At 37.4% G+C, this 23,186-nt stretch overlaps 1 protein-coding gene across 1 annotated transcript; it reads left to right on the forward strand.

Moving 5' to 3' along the window:
* The first annotated feature begins 1,945 nt into the window (after positions 1-1,945).
* Shisal2b (shisa like 2B) lies at positions 1,946-21,349 on the forward strand. Its single transcript, XM_047556848.1, has 3 exons — positions 1,946-2,136; positions 6,460-6,617; positions 21,216-21,349. Exons 1-3 carry the CDS (start codon positions 1,946-1,948, stop codon positions 21,347-21,349), a joined length of 483 nt encoding a protein of 160 aa, XP_047412804.1.
* The last annotated feature ends 1,837 nt before the right edge of the window (positions 21,350-23,186 follow it).

A 23,186-nucleotide genomic window follows, 5' to 3' on the forward strand; every position in this document is an offset into this window, starting at 1 on the left:
AGGTCCAATTCCCCAAACAAGTTTAGAACTAGATTTCCTCAAAATGTATGAAACAATGGGTTCTGGACATGGATATCAGGCAGTGCAGGACAGTGAAATGAGGGAGGGGAAACAGGTGAAAACAAGCCTTCTAATGACCCTTGCTCCCTGTCTGGAGAGTTTCCAGGCTGTGGTGCCAGTGGGCTCCCTGAATTGAGAAGGCAGAGCTGGGAGTCCATGGAAGCCCTAGAGACAGAGGTGGCAGGACCCAGTGCCAGAGAGGAGAGAACTGAGGTAGGTGGTAAGGGGAGGGAGGGGAGGAGAAAGAGGAGAGAGTGCACATATGGACACTAGCTTTGGAGATCACCAGAGTCTTCATGAGTACTGATCAATGCATGCCCGGGAGAAAACTACTTCTGGTTAGGTAAAGAGAGACCTGAAAGGAAACGAGGGAACAATCCTTAGCACTGTCACAGGGCTTGAATAGTTTGTGTTTCCACCAGTCAGAATAGTAAACTTTGTAATTCACAAAGCATTGAGTAGAGTACTCAGAAGTAGATGGACTCAGGGGAGAATTTAGTCAGAAAGATGGCTCTAGTCCTGCCTAACAAAGCTTAAAAGAATCAAACTGTTTCCAAGTAACTGTACTGCAGAACAGATCTCAAGAATATATATAGGAATATAAAAATATCCAGTACACAACAAGGTAAAGTTCAAGATATCTGTCATCCAATCAAGTTCCTGACCAAAGGAAGAAGCAGAGAACAGGAGGAGGAAACAATGATCTATCTATAAACTCTGAATGTTAGCACCTCCTGCCTTCCCATCATAAAGCTATTATTAGTGTCTTCTCCATACCCTTAGGTATTGTTTGGAATATTAAATATGTATGTATTATTATTGTTATTTTAAAAGACTGAACAAACTACTTAGGAAAATGAGAATATCAAGCAGGAGGGGCGTCCAGAGCAGTTTCTGCAGCCCTTCAACGTTGATTGAAGGTCTTGTTCTTATTTCCTCTTCCTCTTTCCCTTTCTGCCTCCCTTTGTGGAAAGTTCTTGCTTTCTGGGACCTGGGGAGGCAGAGAGTGGAGGGAAAGGGAAATGCTGGAGAATGATTGAGCAAATTATATTATTACTTTGTGTGCATGTACGAATATGTAACAATGAATCCCACCATTATGTATAACTATAATGTACCAATAAAAAATGGAGGGGAAAAAAGTTCTAGACTTTCTTTACCTCCATGTCTTCCTTTCTTTTCATGCTGTTTACCTGGACACAGAGCAACAGCATTATCTTTTAAAACACGTATGACTAGTTTTCGGAGAAATTTTTCTTTCTTGATTTTCAACTTTAAAATCAGCAGATTTTACATGTTTCACGTGTACTTTTCAAAGAAGGAAATCACCCACCACCCTCACAAACGGTTCAGCTGCCTTTTATTTGACCCATTCCCCCACTTCTGGAGTCAATGACCGGTGGCACCAAATGCTCTGCTCTATTTGCCCGAACCCATCTGCCCAGTCCCTAGGCAAACAACAGCGACTTCGGCAGCATCTGCCAAGATTGCAAAAATGTCCAACTCTCCCACTTTTCCTTCGGATGAGATCTCTCTGGCATAGAGTGGGGACAGCTAAGGTCTCCAGGCTGTTGGAGTGAAGGAAAGTGGAGGGAAATCAGCAGAGCGCAACAAAAGAGTAGAAAAGAACAGAAGAGGACCAGGGCTGAGACCGGCAGATAAAAGGACCACTCAGTAGCGAGAGGCAGAGACGAAAGTAAAGCGCCCAGGCAAAGTGTGGACCGCGGGAGGAGAGAGAGCGGAAGGGGCGCGCGGAGGCTGAGCGTCCAGGCAGCCAGACCCCAGATCAGAAGAGGCGAGCTGGGCAGAGGGGCCCGCGGGCGCCAGGGACAGCACGCGCGCGCTCCGAGGGCGCTTCGCTGGGCCCTGCAGACTGCCGCCCGCGATGAGCGAGACCAGCCGGCTGTGCTCCGGCTATTACAGCCTCAACCACAGCTTCGTGGAGTCCTTCCAGTGCCCCCGGCGCGGCGAGGGGGCCGCGCTCCTCTACTGCTGCGGCTTCGCGGACCTCAAGTACTGCTGCAGCGAGCCGGGCAGCTACTTCCCCTACAAGCACAGCTACATGTGGAGCCTCAGGTGCGCGGGGCAGGGCAGGGCAGGGCAGGGCAGGGCAGGGCAGGGTGCCCGCGCGTGCAGCGCTGCGGGCCCGGGTCTGGGGGGCGTTGTCGCGCTGGAGTCGGGGAGTTCACCTGAGACTCCGCCACCCGCCCCGGTCAGGTCCGTCTGCAAGCACGCGGAGCCTCCAAAGGGTTTGAGAGGGCCCAGGAGAGAAACCTAGCCCGGGCTCGGAACTCCGCCTGGAGTCCGGAGCCGAGGCGGGCGCTGGAGGAGGGCGGGCTCTGGGTCCTGGGCGCACCCGAGACCCGCCAGGACTGACCCGGCTCGGTTTCTTGTCTGCCTCGCGGGAGCGGACTGCTGTCCTATGGCCAGGGACCGGTCTTGCGTGGGGGGCTTTGCTGGAAACGAAGAGGTCAAACAGGTAAGTTAGGGTGAAGGTTTTAATTCCTCTTTTTGATTTGTTTATTTGATGCATTTGAACAGAAATGAGTCACCTTGGGACTCGTTTTAAGGGATCAACCAAGGACCAGAGTATTTAGTCTCTTTGGAGGGACCTGAAGGAATTGGTTTTGTTCATTCAAGTATTAAAAAAAAAAAAAAAAAAGTGTGTGTGTGTGTGTGTGTGTGTGTGTGTGTGTGTTTGTGTTTGCAGGAAGGCGACTGGGCTTCATAATTTGCTTTTTTCATAGGATCTGATACTGACCCGGCAAACCAAATTGAAGAGAGATTCCCACAGAAAGGTAGAGCTTTCGTTGCTCTAATTACTCACCGCTGTGTAACATTTCAAGGGCACCCTTTTCCCAACACCTGAACCATTTGACCATTGCAGAAAAAAAGTGAAGAGCCTTTCCAAGGCAGAGTCTCTCTTCTTTTTCCTATGATGGGAAATTTACTTATTTCAATTAGTATTTACACAGACATTTTCATTATGAAGTGGTCCCATCCCCATTCTAAAAGTTTGAAATTGCACTTGATTCTTTGATTTTTGCCTGGAGAATAGTGGGGTCCCAAGATCGCAGGAAAAAACTCCCTTATTACCTTGAACTGTGTCTTACAAACTAATTAATTAACCTATAGGCAAGGAGGTCTGGAGGAAGGTGCGTGCTTTTGTGTGTGTGTGTGTGTGTGTGTGTGTGTGTGTGTGGAGAGAGAGAGAGAGAGAGAGAGAGAGAGAGAGAGAGAGAGAGAGGACACAGAGAGAGATTGGTTCTGCTAGGAAGAGATACAGTATTATTTCTCTGAGTCTCATAGCATGATCCTGAGTTAGGCACGCACTCTGAGTCTACAACAGATGACTACACTGTATTTCTTTTCTTTTTTTTTTTTTTTTTTTTTGCGGTACTGGGGATCAAACTCAGGGCCTTGTGTTTGTGAGGCAAGCACTCTACCAGCTGAGCTATCTCCCCAGCCCTAAACTGTATTTCTTGAAGTAATAAAATATTTTTTCTATATTGCAAGTTTTGAAAACTCTCAAAAGGAGTGCCTACCTACCAGTAAGTTCTACTAACAACGTTGTACTGGAGTTGAGCAAAATAGCAGAAAATGTCAGCTTATGCTTAGATCACTTGGGGAAGGAATCTGTATTGCACTGGCATATTATTTGACCTTTTGGAAAATAACAGTAATCCATTTTAGACTTTGAAGGTGTTAATAACAACAGAGCATTTCCAACAGACTGGCAACATCTAAGTTGAACTCAGTTGGAAACTGTGCCTGAGATTCTCAGATCCCTAAATAGTTCCAAAAGTGACAAGCAGCAGAGGATATAAAACCTTTCTAAGATTTATGAGGACACAAAAGAGTGAATAACCTGCTAGGGTCTTCATTCAGCACTGACATAATGGACAGTGCAACTCAGTTCCTGAGAAACAGAAAAATTACTTTGCTGGCAGCAGCTGGTAATGTTAAACCTGGGCTTCTTGTGAGTTATTGAGCTCTGAGAACACAATGGGGAGGTAAATTTATTAGAGCTTCATTTCCCTCTTAGACTTAGCTTTTCGCTTCTAATTTAAAATAGTTCAACTGTGAAAAATAATCCAGAAATCACCAACCCTTGTATTGAGATTCTGCATTTGCTGGAGAGACACAGTGGTAGCTCCCACAAGGTAAGTGCAGTTGCTAAGTAGGAGAATTGCTACAACAATGTGATGGCAGCTTCCAGTGTTCTCTGAGGGCTTGAAATGCAACTGTTATCTGGTGCTGTGAGAAAGGATCATTCTCCCTTCCACATGTGTTGCCCACTCCCATTTTCTCTCCCCCTAAAATCCCTAGATCCTTACGATTTCCTTTGATACCTTCTCCAGGACGGAGGAAAATGTGCCTATTGGACAGGGCTATGTATAAATGGCTTTAAACATTTGTTGAAATGTATATTTATGAGACTCCTATAACTCCATCTCTACCCAGAGTTTTAACTAGAGTTTTGCATACATAAAGCAATATTTTATAACCTGGAGCTGTGACACTGAAACGTTTTCAAGATTATGAAGAACATTCTTTTATACCAGAAAGCAGAAATGGCATGTTTAGTTTTTACCTTTCCTTCAAATTGCATGGCTTGTTTTTTAAATGTGTATGTGATAAACTCATAAAATATATGTTGTCCTTATTTAAATCAGCAATTTAACTTTTTAATTGACTAAATCACTTATTTACTTTGAAGACTTTTTAAATAATTGGGTTCTCATTTCAGGAATCTGTCCAGATGTCTAATTTCCTATGCACCTTGTGCACCAAATAATATTAAGTGGATTACATTTCTTTGTGTTTGTATATAGTGAAGAGATCCTAACCCACCCTGACACATAGACTCTACAAGACAGCTTTGGTACAAACATGAGGACTGCCAGACACAGAGAATCTATTCACTTAGAAGAAAGTGCACCTAATGAGGGCAATCCCCAAGTTTAAATATATAACTCCATGCTAACTCTACCATAAGATTATTCAGTCTTCATTTAGGTTCAAGGCTAGTGAAACTGGGCCAATATTAATAAATCAAGCACAAGAATCTCTGGAAGTCTGAATCCATGTTGTAGCTCAGAAGGTGATCTCTTATTTGCAGGGATGATTTATCTCCTCAAATCAAGGGTAAGTGGAGTGATCTTAGCTCTTCCCCTTCAATACTATTCTCCTTCATCCCAAAGCAATGATGCTCCTAGCATTCCTGATCAAATTCCCTTTTCCCTCCCTTTTGGTACCGGTCAGGCTTGTTAGGGCTTTAATCTCTGGGAGACAGCAGCAGCCTAAAGGCAAACCAGGAAGATAATGAAGAAAAAGATTGTACTTTTCAGTGATGTGTTTTCCACATTACTACAGGTTGGTCAATCAGCAGTCAGTTATTATCTACTTGCATTTATTGAATATTTTCTACAAACTAGGCACTTAAATACTATAAGAGTGTTGACTATGGAAAAGTCAACCAAAATATCTGCTCTTGAGCAGCTTAAAATCCAATTATAGATATGTGTGCACACACACACATGTATATGGTTCAAGAAGCACATATGTTTGTATAGTAGTTCTTCAAAACAATGCTTTTTTTTCAAGCTCCTATTATTTAATAGTGCTAAGTTCACAGGTTCATGAAGACTAAATTACTTTTGAAATGATTAGCTTTATGGGTAACTATCAAAAGAATTATCACACATTTAGTGCAGAGAAAATATGATTGAATATATATCTCATTTTTGGAGAAAAGTGGAGCTTCTTCCTTAGTGCTAGACGGCATAGTGCTAGACCCTTCTGGATGGGGAAAATTCAGACCGAACATAGACTTCACAAACAATTTGTGAACAAGTTTTCTTTTCATTCAGTTTTTTTTTCTTTTGTAACAATTATGGTTTTATATATCAATAAATGGTATCTCACATGTCTCCAAAAGAAAGGTTTTATGTTTCTGATAAATATTTGCATCTAAGAAATTCATGGAAGCAAATATTTATCAGGAGTATAAAACTTCATGGTGTTTACAGAAGCAAATATATTTTCTATTCATCTTTTATTAGTGAACCTGATCTTTCCTTCTAAAAGATGGTAATAATAGAGGTTTATTTGAGTTTTTTTTTTAATTAGGGATCCTGTGACCTTTTACCTGTATTATGAATTCATAGTTTTCCCTACCTCCATATGAATTTAAAAGGGCCTTGAAAACCTGTAGAGAAGAGAGAATAAGAACATGTTGGTAGAGAAAAAATGAAGCGTAAATTTTAGTCATTTACAGTTTATGCTAAGGTATAATTTGGTTATGAATGATCAAGAGTGGGGATCAACTTATTTAACCCTGCTCCATAGTTTGTGTGCAGAGCAGTCTGTGTGACATGGTTTTTCTGTTTTCCTCAGCATTGGTGCTCTGATTGGATTGGGAATTGCTGCCCTTGTTTTACTTGCCTTTGTCGTCAGCGTCTGTGTCCTTTGCTATTTATTTCTGTATACAAAGCCTCAAAGATTAGACACTGGCCTTAAACTTCATCACCTAGAGGCTTCTTCCACTGGAGAAGGTAATCAGCATCCATTATTTGTAATCAATTACCTGTACTCTATCCAAAATGCTAACTTGTGGCTAGGTACCAGATCATACTGTTAACAATGAATGCCTTTAAAAAAAAAAAATCTAGTTTATTTCATTATGTGTCTTTGTAAAATTTTACACTGAATCAGGTCTTGATGATGGAATACCTCAAGGAAATTGTGCTGAAGGAAAAGTAGCAGCAGGATATAAATGTTCTCATAAAGAGTAAATCATTGTTCCAGTAAATCCACTTTAACATATTTATGTCCCTTTCAGTTATCAAGGTTGAAATTTTTAAATTTTGTTTTTGATGAAGCCAAAGAAGTCAAGTAAAGAGAAGAACAAAACATCTGATAACTGATTCTCAGTGTTGTATTGCTCTAGATTGGCTAGTCAGTGGGCAGTTAAGAATTTACCTGTTGCAGAATTTGGAGGAGCCATACAAAATAGGCATATAAAATAATTTAAAAAATAGAATACAATTTTATTTTTCTGTTGTTGAATATATTACAAACTAGTTAATATATATGCTGTGGTTGTGTGAGTATAATGTGACTATAAAGTAGAAATAATTTTTTATGTATGGTTTATAAAATAGCATCTCATTAATCTTTCAACTCTATAGTGCTATACAAATCTTAGTTGTCATGAAAATCAGAAAGAACTGTTAAAGTTTTGAAAAAATGTTTTTATTAGTGTATTAAAAATAATTAATCATGAATTTTATTCTGACATGTATATATTTAGAATACAGATTATAGAATATATATATTTAGGATACATGGAGAATATGTAAAATGAGAATATAAATTTAGAATCTATATATACATATTTAGTATGACACACAGTGCTTGCTTGCTTCTATTTAAAAGAAAAGGAAAATCTTTATTTAAAAAAAACTGAGAAAGTCCCTGCTCATATGCTGCTTTTTAGCTGAATATTGAAACTTGTCCTGCTTATGGAATACCTGCCCTTTGACCTTATAAAATACATTACCATGGGGGTGACTGCATTAGTTCTAGACTCCTTCCCTTAGAGGAAGGAGAGGAGTCTCCTCTCTCAGAGGGTATCCTGTGTCACAGAGCAGGGGGCCAAGATCCCTCTGGAGTTCTCTTCCTGAAACACTGGTTGGAGACTGCATGGCCGAACTAATAGGTTGTTAGCTGAATTTAGTCCAGATGACTTGTACCTAGTTTCTCCACAGGCATAGTGATGTGATGGGTAGTGATTTTCAAATAATCAGATTATAAAATCGAGTTTTTTCAATTGCTTAGATAAAATCTTAGTTCTTAAATTTTACTGTGCCTAAGAATCACCCAGGGGTTTTCCAAACACTGCCTTTTAAAATAAGTAGCTCCTCTTCCTTCTTCAGCTCTTGCCCACCTGCTCTCTTCTCTCCACAGAGCTGCTAAGGAGAGCCTGTTAAAATCTAAGTCAGGCCATGCCATTCCTCTGCTCAAAACCCTAATCTCCCATTTCTGTACATGGGTGAAACTCTGTACTGGAACCTACAAGGACGTCTGTGTTCTGCACCCTGGTTTCCCTCATCTCCTTTTGCCAAGTCACACTGACCTCTCTGTCATTCCTTGACACTTTGAACTCAGGGCTTCTGTGTGTGCTATCAGTATTGTTTATAGTATACTCTTCCCTCAGATACCTGTATGACTTCCACCTTCACTATCTTTAAATCTTTACTCCAAAGTCCCCTTCCCAGTTCTTCCCTGGTCACCCTGCTCCTACCACATTTCACACTTGCTTTCTGCTTTATTTTTCTCATAAGCATTGACCACTAACATACTATATATTTTTCCTTATCAATTGTCTAACTTCTCCACTGCAACTAGAAACTGTTTTCTGGGAAAGTAAGAATGTTTGCCTTGTCTGCTGACTATTGTATCCCTAGTGCCCAGAATACTTAACAAACATTTCTTGAATGAATTGAAGTACCACTGCATCTCTAGTACAGGTGATCAAAAAAGCTTATTTTGAAAACACTGACAACGTTTCGTCACTGTAGTCACCCAACATTGAGTTGAGTGCCTCTTTTGCACAATACACTGTGCTAAACAAAAATTGGTTATTTTTCCTGATTTAGATAAGCACTGCTCCAAAATTTTATTTCATGTTTGCTCTGAGAACTCAGCAACAGAATTAGTTGGCTTGTTTATTCAAGTCTTGTAGTCTTATTGCTGCTTATCTAAGGCAATCTGTAAATATGTTTCCTATAAAGTTAGATGAGGTTGCATTCTTGCACTGAAATATCCCCATTCTGCTCTCATAAATATATGTATCAAGCCAGTAAATTAATTCAATACACCTTTTTCTGAGTTGTTGCTGTTGGTAATGCAGGGATTTTACGATCCACCTTCCTGTTGCTTTTAAATGGGATGGATTTGGTCCCTTGGGTTGATTTTAACCAAATCAGACATAGTGGAGAGCCCCAACAAAATAGTAATACAAATGCCACTGGAATAGGAAGAGAAAATGACTCATATTTGAAGTGACCCATTGAAGTGATAATTGAATATTGCTGCACAATTTGTTAAATATGCATGTTCCATTCTAGTGATTCTCCTCCCACCTAGCTAAAGATGTCATTGTTGTAGCTATTGGGAAAACAAGTCGGGGGATTTATTGCATTTAAGGGATATCTTAAAGGTTAGAAACATAATAAAATGTTTGTATAGCAAATCAAGTACATAAACTCCATCAGAGGAAAATTAGATTTACTAGCTAGGGCCCTTTCCCTCAAAACTATCTGTTCTGAAGGGTCAACCTCCTATTATTTTAGATTAATTTTTATAATTGAGAATCTTTTATTATAGGCAATTTATTTTTTTAATTTAAATTTTTTAAATTTTATTTGTTCTAATTAGTTGTACATGACAGTAGAAAGCATTTATACATTTTGATAGATCATACATAAATAGAGTGTAATCTCTCATTTTTCTGATTATACATATTGCAGGATCACATTGGTCATGCAGTATTGCAGGCAATTTAGATGGCCTAAATGGAAATGTGCTCTTGTGCTATTAACACTGACTCAGGGCACTGGACTTTTTCTTTTTCTACAAATGACAATAGTCTAAATCTGAATTAATATAATCTTATTTTGCCAAGATTTTCCCTCAGTGTATCTTCCTCCTAGTTGTGCATGATATAGAATCACACCAGTAGTGTAATCACATATGCACATAGGGTAAAAATGTCTGATTCATTCTACTATCCTACTTTCGTGTTCTGGGTTATACACATTTCAAATGCCACTGTTAAAGAGTACCATGATGTGTAGGTTGTTCTGTATAGGACACTCAATTCCTGAGCAAAAGATGGCTCTGTAAAGGACCTTTTGGTGAGTGCACAGTCCTAGAGGTGAGGGCTCATTTCATAGGCTGTGGAAGAATTAATGGCTAATAGAGAAGCAATCAGAAGGGCAAATGTCCTAGATCTCAAACTTTTCCTTTGGTGAATCCTTTAAGGTTTATCAGAAAGGAACTCAGGTCCCTAGAACTCTATGGAGTAGAAATTCTAGAGTGGAAAGGTCTGCTTCAAACCTTTAATGCTTAAAATTTGAAGTTTCCTACTTTGTTTTTAAAATTTGTGGGAATTTTCAATTTGTATAATATAATGGTTTGCTTTACTCTAAAAATGACATCTTTTGCTTCCCGTGTCTGTGTAAAATTGCTGCTCCAGAAAGATAAAGCATATGTATTCCCTGGCTTTGATTATTCACTGTTACCCTGGCATTGTGGTGGTGATGGGGAAGGAGGAATGAGAGGTGTTCTTAGAAACAGAGGTTTTATAAATATAAAAATTAGAAGGCCAGATTTTACTACAGTTGCTTGGCACAAAGAATATAGTTGCATAAGAATAATAAACACCTCAAGCCTGTAGTTAATGGTTTTGTTTATAAAAGCAGATGATATAAATGAAAAGGGTTAAATAAATTATCAGTGAGGTATTGTCTAGGAGAAAGGCATAAATTATATATGGAATACTGTGAAAGTAAAGTGGAAGATCATGTAATCATTTATTCTGCCTGTGATCAAAGTAGGACTTGTAACTGGTTTAAAATTGTCCTCTAAATTTCTTCTTCTTAGAAGAAAACTTTGCTTCCTGAGAAAGAAAGCTTTCTTTCAGTTCATGCTCATTGTAGAAAAAATTAGAAAATATAGTGAAACAAACAAATAAATGTCACTCATGATCCCAGCACAGAGAGGAGAGATATTAACACTGTGGTGAATTGAACTTCATGAACCTTTCCCCCTTTGCATCTATAGATAGAGGTATATAACAAAATGGGAAAAATGGGTCTTATGCTCTCTTCTCCTATACAATATTGACATCTTTCTTCGTGAATAAATACCTGTGCCATCATTTTAATTCACTTTGTTACTTTGATGAAGTAGCATGATCTTAAAATTTTAATGTATTTTCATACTTCCAAAACAGTTTCAAGAGAATTACAGAGCACCAATATATCCTTTTCCCAGGTTTTCTAATTGTTTATATTCTTCCTCATTTGTTTCATCACTGGTACTCACTCTCCATTTTCTGAACTATATGCCTTTAAAAAAAAAAAAATATATATATATATATATATATATAATTTAAAAATATATAAATACATATATATGTATCTACTTATTTTAGTTGTAAATGGACACAATATATTTATTTATTTATTACTCAGTGCTTCACATGTGAAGGGTGAGCGTTCTACCACTGAGCTACAGCCCCAGCCCAACTATGTGCCTTTTTAATAAATACATCAGTGTATATTTACTATGAACAAATATTTTCTTTTACATAATTGCTGTACATTAATCTAAGGCCAGAAATACACTACTGATATAGTAAATACTATCCAATTTGGAGTTTATATTCAGATTTTGTTCAATGTCCTTTATAGCTACTTTTTTCTTATCTATGATCTAGTCCAGAATTACATCTTGAAATTAGTTATATTTCTTTTGTTTCCTTGAATCCTCAGCCTTTCTTTGTCTCATGATCTTGACATTTTTGAGAAGTAAAAGCCAGCTATTTTGAGCAATATTCCTCAATTTAGGTTTGGTGTTTTCTCGTGATTGGAGAGGGATTCTCCATTTCTGACAGGAACACTGCAAAAGTCATAGTCTAATGGCATCACAAGAGGCACATGATATTGGTTTGTCCCAATATTAACTTGGATTATTTGGATAAGTTTGTAATTGCTGAATCAATCCAAGGTAAAGTTACTATTTTCTTCTTTGTGATCACTAAGTAATTTGTGGGAAAGTAATCTCAGACTATGAAAATATCCTATTTCTCCTCATCTTTCACCCAGTCATATGATTCTTGACAATTATTATATCTGTAAAATGCAACCTAATTTTTCCTTCTATGTGTATTAGTTGTTATTTTATTGCAAAGAAATTTTCCTTCTCCTCAGTTTATTTGCCTGTCTTAGTCTGATTGTGCTGCGATAACAAAATACTTTAGGACTGGGTAACTTATAAAGGACAAAAATTAATTTGTACAAGTTCTGAGGCTGGGAAGTCTTTGATCAAGATGCCACCAGATCCAGTGTTTGTGAGGGCTGCCGTCTGCTTCCCAGAAGGTGCCTTGTTGCTGTGTCTTCACGTGGTGGTGGAAGAAATGGAAGGGTGAAAATGAGCTAGCTGGTTCCCTAAACTCTTTTATAAAGGCACTAATTACATCTAGGAGGGTGGAACTCTCATGGCCTATATGCCTCTATAGAACTTAGGGGTTAAATGTCAAAATATGATTTTCGGAGGGAACACGCATTCAAGCCATAGCATTATTTTATTCATTAATATTGGTGTAGACTCATGGATTTATCATTTTAAAATACTTAATTACTATTATTGTTGACTCTGATCCATGAATTATCTCACATTTGGTCAGTGGAACTCTATTAAATTGGATCTTGTGTCCTTTTGAAATTTGCCCATTATTTTAGAAGTTCAACATTTTTTTGCTTTTATCACAAGTTACTCCAGGGCATTTTGTACTTTCCCTGTTTTAGTCCTGGAATCTGCCATTTCTCCAAGAAGCCTAGTTCATTTTAGATGGGAATGGTATTTAGAAATTGAGGTCTGGGTATAACTTATTTTATTGAATTACTGACTTTGAACTAATTTTCTTTTTTTTCTATTTACACATATATTGAATACCTAAATATTGTTTTAGCATAAATCCCCAGGAGTGGAATTCCTGGTTGAAGGGTGAGCACATAATATTAAAGGCTTTGGATTCAGGTTTGCAACTGCCCTCCAGAAAATTACCATTTCATACTTACTTGTTTCCCTGTGTCCTCTGTGACACTGAGGATTATTATTTTAAAAGATATATATTCATTTCATTGAGGAATAATGTTTTATTTTAAATTTAATTGCCATCTTTGTTATTTCTTCTGTGGCATATTGCTTGCTCATATCTTTTACACATTTTTCTATGAGAGTGTTCACTCTTTTTCATCTACAGTATGAATGTTTTTTATAATTAGTTTCCCTTTAGTTTTGTATGTGACAGTTTTTCAGTGTTTAAGTTTCTCTAATGGTGGTTGCCCCTTTTTGTTGGTATACTTAGAAAGTTCTCCCCTTACTGTAAGAGATAAAGATATTTACCTATATTTATTTTAATACATTTATGCATTGTTTGCACATTTAAATCTTTAATAGTCCTGGAGCTTTCATTTTGGTACAAAATGTGAGATAGATATCTGCCTTTATTTTTATTTTCCAAGTAATGAGTCAGTTGTCCAAATATTTATTGCCTAATCTATCTTTCTTTTGACAATTTAAATTGTCACTTGTCATAAACTAAAATTTTATATATATTATGGTCTGTTTTTAGGTTTTTTGTTTTGTTAAATCGATTGGTCTGCTTATTCTTAATCTAGTAATATACTTTAAAAATTGTTGCTACATACATAGTGTGATATCTGATTAAGCAAGACTATTGTCTCCCCTCTTCTATTATGCTTTTCCTTTTCTTTTAATAGGTCCTTGATTATTCTTACAATGCTCAAGTTTCCAAATAAACTTTTGAATCACATCACCAAATTTTAAAAAGTGATATCATGACAAGTTTTATCCTCAATGTATAGATAGATTTGACAATCTACTTTTCTAAATAGACTTAACAGTCTCCTCACTCCATTGCCCCTCCCAAAAAAAAGGGAAGAAAAATCAACTTCTGCTCAAAACTCTTATTAATTAGGCTGTCAAAAAATATTTAGTAATACCACTTTTTGTTTCAGTAAGAATTTAAGAGAACCACTGCAATTTTCATAGGAAATGGGTTAATTTGGATTCAATGGTATAAAAAGCCACCCATATCCCCTAAAAGGACCTTTCAACTTAAAATAACAAGCCTGCAATTCCTATGACTGCTTTTGTTCCTATAAAGTAGTACAGAGCTACTGCTACATTTAGCATTTTGAGTGCTAAAATCTCTCCTTAGGGTGCAGGGTCAGGTGGTTCTTGCTGATGTTGGAACCAACAAGCAAAATAGAAGCCAGTCTTCTCCTCTTGCTGTGAAATATTCATTTTAAAGAATTTAAAGTAACAACTAAATTTCCTTGTAAGCCATGTTAATCATCAAGGGTTGAAAGAATTTAAAATGCGGAAAAGGAAAAAAACAAATGACCAATCCTGGGGAAACGTAGGATAGGGGAAAACATTTCTGCATAGAACTGTCTCTACTCCATTGAGTGAGTGGAGCAAATATGCAAGTCTAGGATTCTAGCTTTCCTGATGATTTTTAAGCTGTTTTTATATGAAATACTGTATATACTTGAGGGAAAGATAGGGCATTGAACAATGGAGACATGAATATATCAATAGGCCACATGGTTTTATGCACAGTTTTAGTCTGCTTTTTCACTGCTGTGACCAAAGAATCTGACCAGAACAATTTTAGGGGAGGAAAAGTTTGAGGGCTTATGGTTTCATAGGTCTTAGCCTTTAGAAGGCCAGCTCCATTTGTTGGGGCTGGAGGTGAGGCAGAACATCATTGCAGAAGAGTGTGGCAGAGAAAAATAGCTCATGTGGTGATCAGGAAGCAGAGAGAGGTGGCCCCTTTCCAGATACAAATACATACCCCATAGTCACGCCCCCAATGAACCACTTCCTCCAGCCGTACCCCACCTGCCTCCAGTTACCACTCAGTTAATGCCGTCAGGGATCAATTATCTGATTAGGTTAAGGCCATGACCCAATCATTTCCCCTCCAAATCTTGCATTGTCTCACGTGAGCTTTTGGGGGACACCTCACATTCAAACCATAACATGCACTTCACCATTTAGCTCAGATCCAGGCCTGTGCATTAACATATTAAATTCAAAGGGAAACTGTCCAATTATAAAAGCCAAAACCAAAATCCTTTTAGGGAGCAGTTTTGAGATTGCTTGTTTGCAGAAGTGAACCAGTTAGATTAGTAGCTGCTGTTAAGACTTTAGCCTGGTATCCCGAAGCCAGGAGGATCTGGCAGACAAAGGCAGAAAAGTTATAAAGTTTTGACTGAGAGCAGAGATGAACACCTACAGAGGTCCCAAGATTTAAAAAACATTTGAGAGAGCAGTCAAGAGCAGAGTTCACAAGAGAGTGGTAGGACCTCTGAGGAATGGCTCTGAAAATTAATGCAAAGTTTAACTTTTAACATAAAAATATGTTGGCTTAGCTGTGATGAGGACAGGTAGAAAGCTTGTGGCTGACAAATTGAACTTAAATTTTGACAGAGGCCAAAGTTTTAATTAATTTTTAAGTTTTTTAAAAAAATTTTAGATATACATGACAGAGTGTATTTTGACATGTTATACATTCATGGAGTATAACTTACTCTCTTTAGGATCCCATTCTTGTGATTGTACATGATGTGGAGTTTCACTGGTCAGGTATTCATATATGAACACAGGAAACATGTCAGATTCATTCTACAGTCTTTTCTATTCCCATCTCCCCTCCCTTTCCTTTCTTCATTCCCCTTTGTCTAATCCAATGAACTTCTGCTCTTCTCTCCCCTCCCTCTTATTGTGTGTCAGCATCCACATATCAGAGAGAACATTCTTCCTTTGGTTTTTTGGGACTGGCTTATTTCACTTAGCATGACTGTCTCCAGTTCCATCCATTTACCAGTCTAATGCCATAATTTCATTCTTCTTTAGGACTGAGTAATAGTCCATTATGGATATATACCACCTTTTCTTTACCCATCCATTTGTTGAAGGGCACCTAGGTTGGTTCTATAGCTTTTTGTGAATTGAGCTGCGACAAACATTAATGTGGTTGTATCACTGTAGTATGCTGATTTTAAGTCCTTTGAGTGTATATCGAGAAGTGGGATAACTGGGTCAAATGGTGGTTCCATTCCAAGTTTTCTGAGGGATCTCTCCATACTGTCAAAGCTTTAATTTAAATGCCAATCTAGGAGACATTGGATTAAAGGAAGGTTGAGATTTATATATGATAGCCAGATCCACCCACACGCACCCCCTGCCAAAAAAAAAGAAAACAGAATGGCAATAGATATCAAGCTATAGAAAGGGGAACATGACAATCCAGGGAAGAACTGAGATATTGGGTTTTAGCATTTTGCACTCAACTAAAGAAATGGAGGAATTAAATCAGAGGAACTCTTTATGTGTTACAAATCCCTTGGAGTTCAATGTTTTTTTTTTTTTTAACAGATTTCTTATTTAAAATTGAATCCATTTTGTAACTTTGTAACAGAAAAGAGGCAGCTGCTTTCATCTCTACTTTGTTGGTTAAGAAATTCATTTCTATTTTTATAAAAGGAAAACTCTGAAAAACAGAGGTTGCTGAGATGGTTCCTTTCTTTTCCTTTTAAAATTATCCCAAAGAGATGTTAGCTAAGTCTATTGTCACCTCAGCTCCATTCATTGCAGTTGTTTTTCTGTATATTGAATTATTCTAAATTACTGGGGGGATATCCATTGAAGGCATTTTTGGATTTTTAGGAACTGCAGGAAAAGAGTGAACACTAAAAGCATTAGGATGTTTATTTAGGAGATATTTTTTTGTCGCATAACAAATTGGTTTTGCTAGGGGAATTGCTTTGGCCTAAGAAGCCAAACAAGAGATTATCTTTGTATCTGACACTGCTTAGAAGGATCCAGTAGCCAAGTAAATTAGGAAGTGGGATTGGGGGATGAGGGTCTTCACAAGAACTAGATGAAGGAAAATTGATAATACTGGAATGTATTTCGAAAGCCTTTAAACCCGAAAATTCCTTCAGTTGTTGCCAGAGAAATACATAATGGAAAGTAGAGCTGTCAGAATGGAGACAACTTAAAGGAAACCCAAAATAGCAAGGTAAGGAAATTATGTCTAGATTTTTTCCCATTAAATAACAACAACAAAAAACCTGGATTTGACAAAATAGGAAAAAACAGTTGAAAGTCTGATTAAAATATCATGAATTTATGTATAAAAAGTTTAGGAAAAATGAAGGAATTGAATTACAAAACACTATATTTTTTCAGGCTTTCTGGAATTCCAAAAGAACAATAAAAATTTAGTTTTTGAAACAGATGATAGAGTAAGATACAAAGGCTACACAGATAGTATGACACACTAATTTAGATGTATTATTGGCCTTTTATCTTTACCTACCATGATACTGAAGAGTAAAAACAATGCTAAGCAAGTGAAAAATAACTTATGTCTTAATTCACATTTTTTTAAAAATAACAGTGAAAAAATGGATATTTAGAATTAGCCAGTTGGACTCTGTTTAGATGATCCTAGTTTTTTTGGCAACATTCAAAGCATCATAAGCACCAGGAGACAGTGGAACACAGGCCTTCTCTCCACCAGGCCTGACCAGGCTATTGGTCTTGGCCACATCAGTCACAGAGCTGCTTCACAGCCTATGTGAGCTGTTACTCATTGTTGTCTTCATCACTTCATTGGACACTCAGGGGCTGGGGGGTCTTGATGGCACAGTGGTCAAGCTTCTTTCTGCTGAGGCTCCTCCAAGGGTATTTGTGTAGCCTCTACATCGGCAGTGTCTTGGGCCACCAGGTGACTAAGGACACTTCTGCCACTGCCTTTTTGGCCCTTGAGGCCTTTGCTTTGGCTTTGGGAGGGACCAGCAGCTTCCTTCTTCTCTTTTGGTGCCACCTTGGTGGAAAGGTTAACTTTGGTTTTCAAATGTTATGAGAAATAGTTTCAAGGACTACTATGTAGAATATATTCCATTCTTAAGAGTTTAGTGACTGAATTTGAATTTAATATATGTTTTAGCTTTGTAAAAAAAAAAAAAATCAAGAATTTTTCAGTTCTTTAAAGTTTCATGCCAGGTTTCCCTACTATGTCTATCTTAAAAAGCTTTGCTTGCTAATTGGGCAAAGGGCTGTTTTTCAGGCTGAAAAATCTTGTGCCTATAACAAATTAACTTTTTTAAAAAAATCTAAGAATGTTGTTCAGATATTATAAGGGATATTTAGAAGTAGAACATTAAGTAACTTATTTTACCACCAAAAAAGTTCAGAAATAATGTAATAATAGACCCTGGATTTTAAACTTAAAACATTTTAAATATCCAGCCCAGAGATCTATACACCATGTTTCAGACCTATGAGCTGAATCTGAGAGTTGCCGTGAGACATCATCCTTCAAAATTTGTCAATGATATTGCCCTTTGAGTGTTCAACCACGGAAATAACCCAGACTGGGGGATATCCTGAAAACCCTAAAAGGCAGTTTACTTACAGAAATCAGGTTCTTTGAAATGGGCAGAGCCAAGAAGTATTAACACAATTAGGGTGAGGCTTAGACTTACCTAAAGAAAAACAAAAACTCATAATCAGAAAAGAGGCTATTTGAGCCCTGCATGGTGGCACATGCCTGTAATCCCAGCAGGTTAGGAGGCTGAGGCAGGAAGATGGTAAGTTCCAGGCCAACCTCAGTGACTTAGTGAGACCCTGTTTCAAAATAAGAAATAGAAACAGCTGAGGATGTGGCTCAGTGGTTAAGCGCCTCTGGTGCAATCCACAGTAAGGGGTGGTGGGTGGGGAGGGAGAATATATTAGTGACTTACCTAATAGAAGAGTAGAAGAGGAAGTCTTGCCCAGTGGACTTCCTCTTAGGCAGGTTGGGACAGATTTTATAAAGCCCATTTGCTGGAAAATAAGGGACACTAGACAGCTGAAGGGGCAGAGAGAGAGAGAGATATAGATAGAGAGAGGAGGGAGAGGGAGAGTGAGAGGGAGGAAGAGGGAGAGAGAAACAGAGAGAGAGAAACTCACTTGCAAGGCAAGTGCAAGGAAACATTTGCCTATACTGAGGCGGAATTGGAGTGGGGAGGCTAAGCCAGAAGGAAGCAGAGACAGATCTTCAACCTAACCAAGTTCAGATATGACTTCTGAAGAGTTTTAAGCTGAGAGAGGCTCATAGTGCTTTGAGTCTAAGTGTTGAATGCCATCATATTGATAGTGATGCATACCTTCTCAGTTGACATTGTGTTTTGACCATTTTCTTGGAAGCCACCTTTTAAAATTAAATGGCTACATAATACCTTATGCATGATCATCTAGCTTAAATTCCCTATTGGAAATTCAAGGTACTTTTTAAAAAATTTTGAAAATAATGAGTGAACATCTTTGTACATGTATAGAAAGTTTTGATCTAATTTTCAATGGTTTTCTTAGCAATTTCATATAAACTGGATTACAGGTTAGGAGCATCTCAGATTTCAGATGTATGGATTTACATTCTCATGCTATACCTTTCATTAAGAATGATTACTTTTTATTTGCACCTAAGTGAAAGATGAAAAATCATATCTTACCTTTAAATTTACATTTCTAATAAGCAAGATTGCAGGTTTTTCATGTTTAGGAGCCATCATATATTATCTGTCCATTTCTTTATCCACTAAGGTTTTACTGTTTTATATATTTATATGTAAGGGATAGTATGTTAGATATGCATCACTTGTTCTATACAGTGTTTCCCAGTTGGTTTTCCATCTTGTCTTTTGCCACCCACAATTTTAAAGTCTTCATTATAGCAAACTTTCAATATTTTATTTCACTCAAAACATATTTATTAAATACCAGCTAGATGCATTTTTCTAGACACATAAATGTCTAGAAAATGTTCACCTGTAGATATACAGATGAACAAAATAGCTAAAAGTCCCTTGGTATGTTACATTTTAAGTAATGAGAGATAATATATAATAAAATGATAAATCAGTAAGCTATATTAGAAAATAAGTGTATGGGAAATGGAGGGCAGAGGAGATTGGAGATGGAGGAGATATAGGTTATAATTTTCAAATGTTTAGGCCTAACTTCTGAGCCAGAACTTGGGAGACAAATGAGTTATTGTGCAAATTAGCCTGAGGAAAAGCTACTTGATACAGTGAAGTCAATGCAAAGGTTCTATGGCTGGAACATGCCTGAAATTTTTGGTCAAAGAGGTTGGTGAACTAGGGAGTGAATAGAAAAAGACAAAGTCTGGGAGTTGGTGGTGTATGAGATCATGTGGGCCATTGTGAAGATGCAGGAGAAATGGAGAGTTCTGAGAAGATGTGGTATGCCTTAGTTCTTAAAGGATCACTCAGAGCTTTATGCTGAAAAGAGAATAATGGTGGTAGTAAAGACAGCAAGCAGCCATCATGTAAGGAAAGTATAATCAATCAATAGGATTTCTGATCAGTTGGATATAGGGTTTGCCTATATTATAGTGTCTAGGATACTTCACAAACATTTCTTGAATGAATTGAATGGATAGCACTGCACCTCTAGTGCAGGTGATCAAAGGAACTTATTTTGAGGTAGGTAGCTAGGAGGTAGTCAAAGAAAGGTGGCATCCTGGAAGCCAAGTGAACTGTGTCAAATGGTGCCAACAGGTCAAATGAGGATGAACTAAACTGTTAACTTAGCAACAGGGAAGTCATTAGTGATATCTGTGATTTTTTTCCCCTTCATTTTATACATACATATATTATTTAATATCTGAACTATTACATATTGGTAAAACATACATTCTTTATTTCTACACTCAACTGTTCTAACGCTGTTCATTGAATAATAATGAACATTTCTTTGTTATATGTTTGTCAAACTTCTGATTAGCAAAGATCCATATTCCTCTTCCTTGCTCATTTTTCACTCACATTTATACATAGCATGTGGATGGAGTTTTGGCATTTTTTGAAAATCACATCAAAATTGATTATGATCCAAAGACAATACTGTTGCAAATTATTATGATTGGTTTTAATATAATTATTCAGTTTATGCACAGGATAGGGACACTTTTATGGAGCAACCCAGAAATCATTCCCTCCTTATCAAATGTTTAGTTTCCTCATAGAAGCATGAAGAAAGGTAAGCATGGACATGAAAGCTTACTCCTGTGACAATATTTCCTCTACCTAACTTTTAGAGGAATGGTTTAAAAACAACTTTGGAATGACTCTCATTTATCCACATAGTATTTTCAGGACACCATGCTTAGAACATGCTACAAAAATCTGTTTTAGCTCAAATTTTAAGTCAAAATTTTTAATGTCACAATTTTACATATTTCCTTTTTGTGTTTACAGACAACCTAAATAGAAAAGCCAAAGCCCTCAATTCAAATGCAGCATCAAATTCAACAAATGAAACATCCTATGAAGCTGAAGATACTCTTCAAGAAAAAGCAGTGGATACAACACAAATTAATATTGCTTATTAACTAAAAATCCTGTGTTTTCAAAGCTCACTGGAAAGATGGAGCAATAAAAATGAATTTCAAACAATAGTTCGTAATGTTGCTTTTTAAATATTTGCCACTCACAAAGCAAGACGCAGTTGCATTTTTGATCATTCAATTTATTAAACACTAAGGTTTTGACTGATTTTCATGTGCATAAGATTACTTTTATTTCTAATTAAGATAATTCTGCATTACATGGAATTATGCTAATTCTTCAGGCGAATAAGAATGTATTGACAACACAGACAAGCAAACCTATCTCAATGAGGAATATTGAGAAGTTTATGTCACATCACCACATTTCACAATTTTTTGATATAAGCAATTATTTTTATAACAGATGGTACTGGATAGGTAAATCTTGGAACTGTCATAAATGAGTGGTGGCATGTTCTTAAGTCTCTTAGAAATCTATGCCTTTTTGGAGGATTTTCTGGGACACAATATATTGTTTTTAAAAAAGCATTCCGTAACAAAAAACTATGACATTACATAACCTGTACAGTATTTTCTATATTTCAAGGGCTACCATAACAAAAATTCTTTGCTTGATAAATATCCTAAAATCTCCGAAATGAATAAAACCAACCAGTTCTGCCTAATGCTTACCACCCAAACATCTAGAAATAAAACGTACAGCAAATTACAAATGTTTTAAAAGATTTTTTAAAATAAATAAATGTGATTTCTATTTTAAGAATACATGGGTTTATAAAGGAATTCAACAGAAAAAAGGAATAACCAAGACAGCTCCTCTGCACACATCTGCTGCTTTATGTGAAGTTTCTGTAGTTAGAAGACCAGCCTTTCAAAATGTACTGAATGTAGCTTCTCTGGTCTTTCCCCCACCCCCCCCCTCTGGTCTTGTATAAGAAAAAAATGGCTTATTGTTCTTGGGCATGCAAAGTTCAGAAACTTTTCCTCATTAGGCTGTTAAAATTTCTACGAAGAACCATGGATATCTTCTAGACCAGCATTGTTCAAGAGAAGTTTCTGTGATGACAGAAATGTTCTTTCTATATCTGTAATGTCTAGTACAGTAGCCACTTAAAACGAATTTAAATAACCACATGTGGCTCTATTGACAGTAGAGTCCCAGATCATTATCACAACATCCTACTGTTTGAGTTGGATTCCACCTTCAAAAGGAGCAAAATTTTGCCAAGGTTTGACTATTAAAATTGCTCAGTGTGTATGTGTAGTTTGAAAGTTGAGACATTTCATTATAAAAATTATATTTTACAAGGTCATAAAAGTGGAGAATTTTCAATTATTTTTGTAATGGCTTATCGAGCTTTTTAATTTTTTTGTTTTATACCGCTTTGATTTTTTAAAAACCCCATGAAATCTGCTATCTTGACACAGAGAGTAATCATGTTACTATATTGTTTCAGATGAAAATGTAGGTTGAGAAAGTTTTGGTAAGGCACTAACACAGTTCAACTTTTGTTGCTCAGGGAGACAAGGACAGATGCCATATATGACACAAGAAGCAGGAAACTCAGACTCAAGGCCAGCAAAGGGCTCACATCCCTCAGATCCCTCTCATCCTGTGGGAGAAGCATACAGAGGCTGGGTCTGGCTGGATACATCATGGATTGTGCCCTAGGTGAGGAACCCCCTTCCCTGCTACTCTGCATATTTTTAGAGGACAAGTGAGGTCATAAGCCTCTGGGTGAGGCAACTGGGGTTACTGTCACACTGTATAAGAAACCTTCTGTTCTTGGATGCCAACTGCCCAGGAAGTTTGAATCCCAGCACTAGGATCAGCAGAGCCCTGCATGCTCCCTGCTGAGGTAGCTTATACCAGGTTACC

This window comes from Sciurus carolinensis, chromosome 6 (assembly GCF_902686445.1).
Source record: "Sciurus carolinensis chromosome 6, mSciCar1.2, whole genome shotgun sequence".
Taxonomy (NCBI): Eukaryota; Metazoa; Chordata; class Mammalia; order Rodentia; family Sciuridae; genus Sciurus; species Sciurus carolinensis.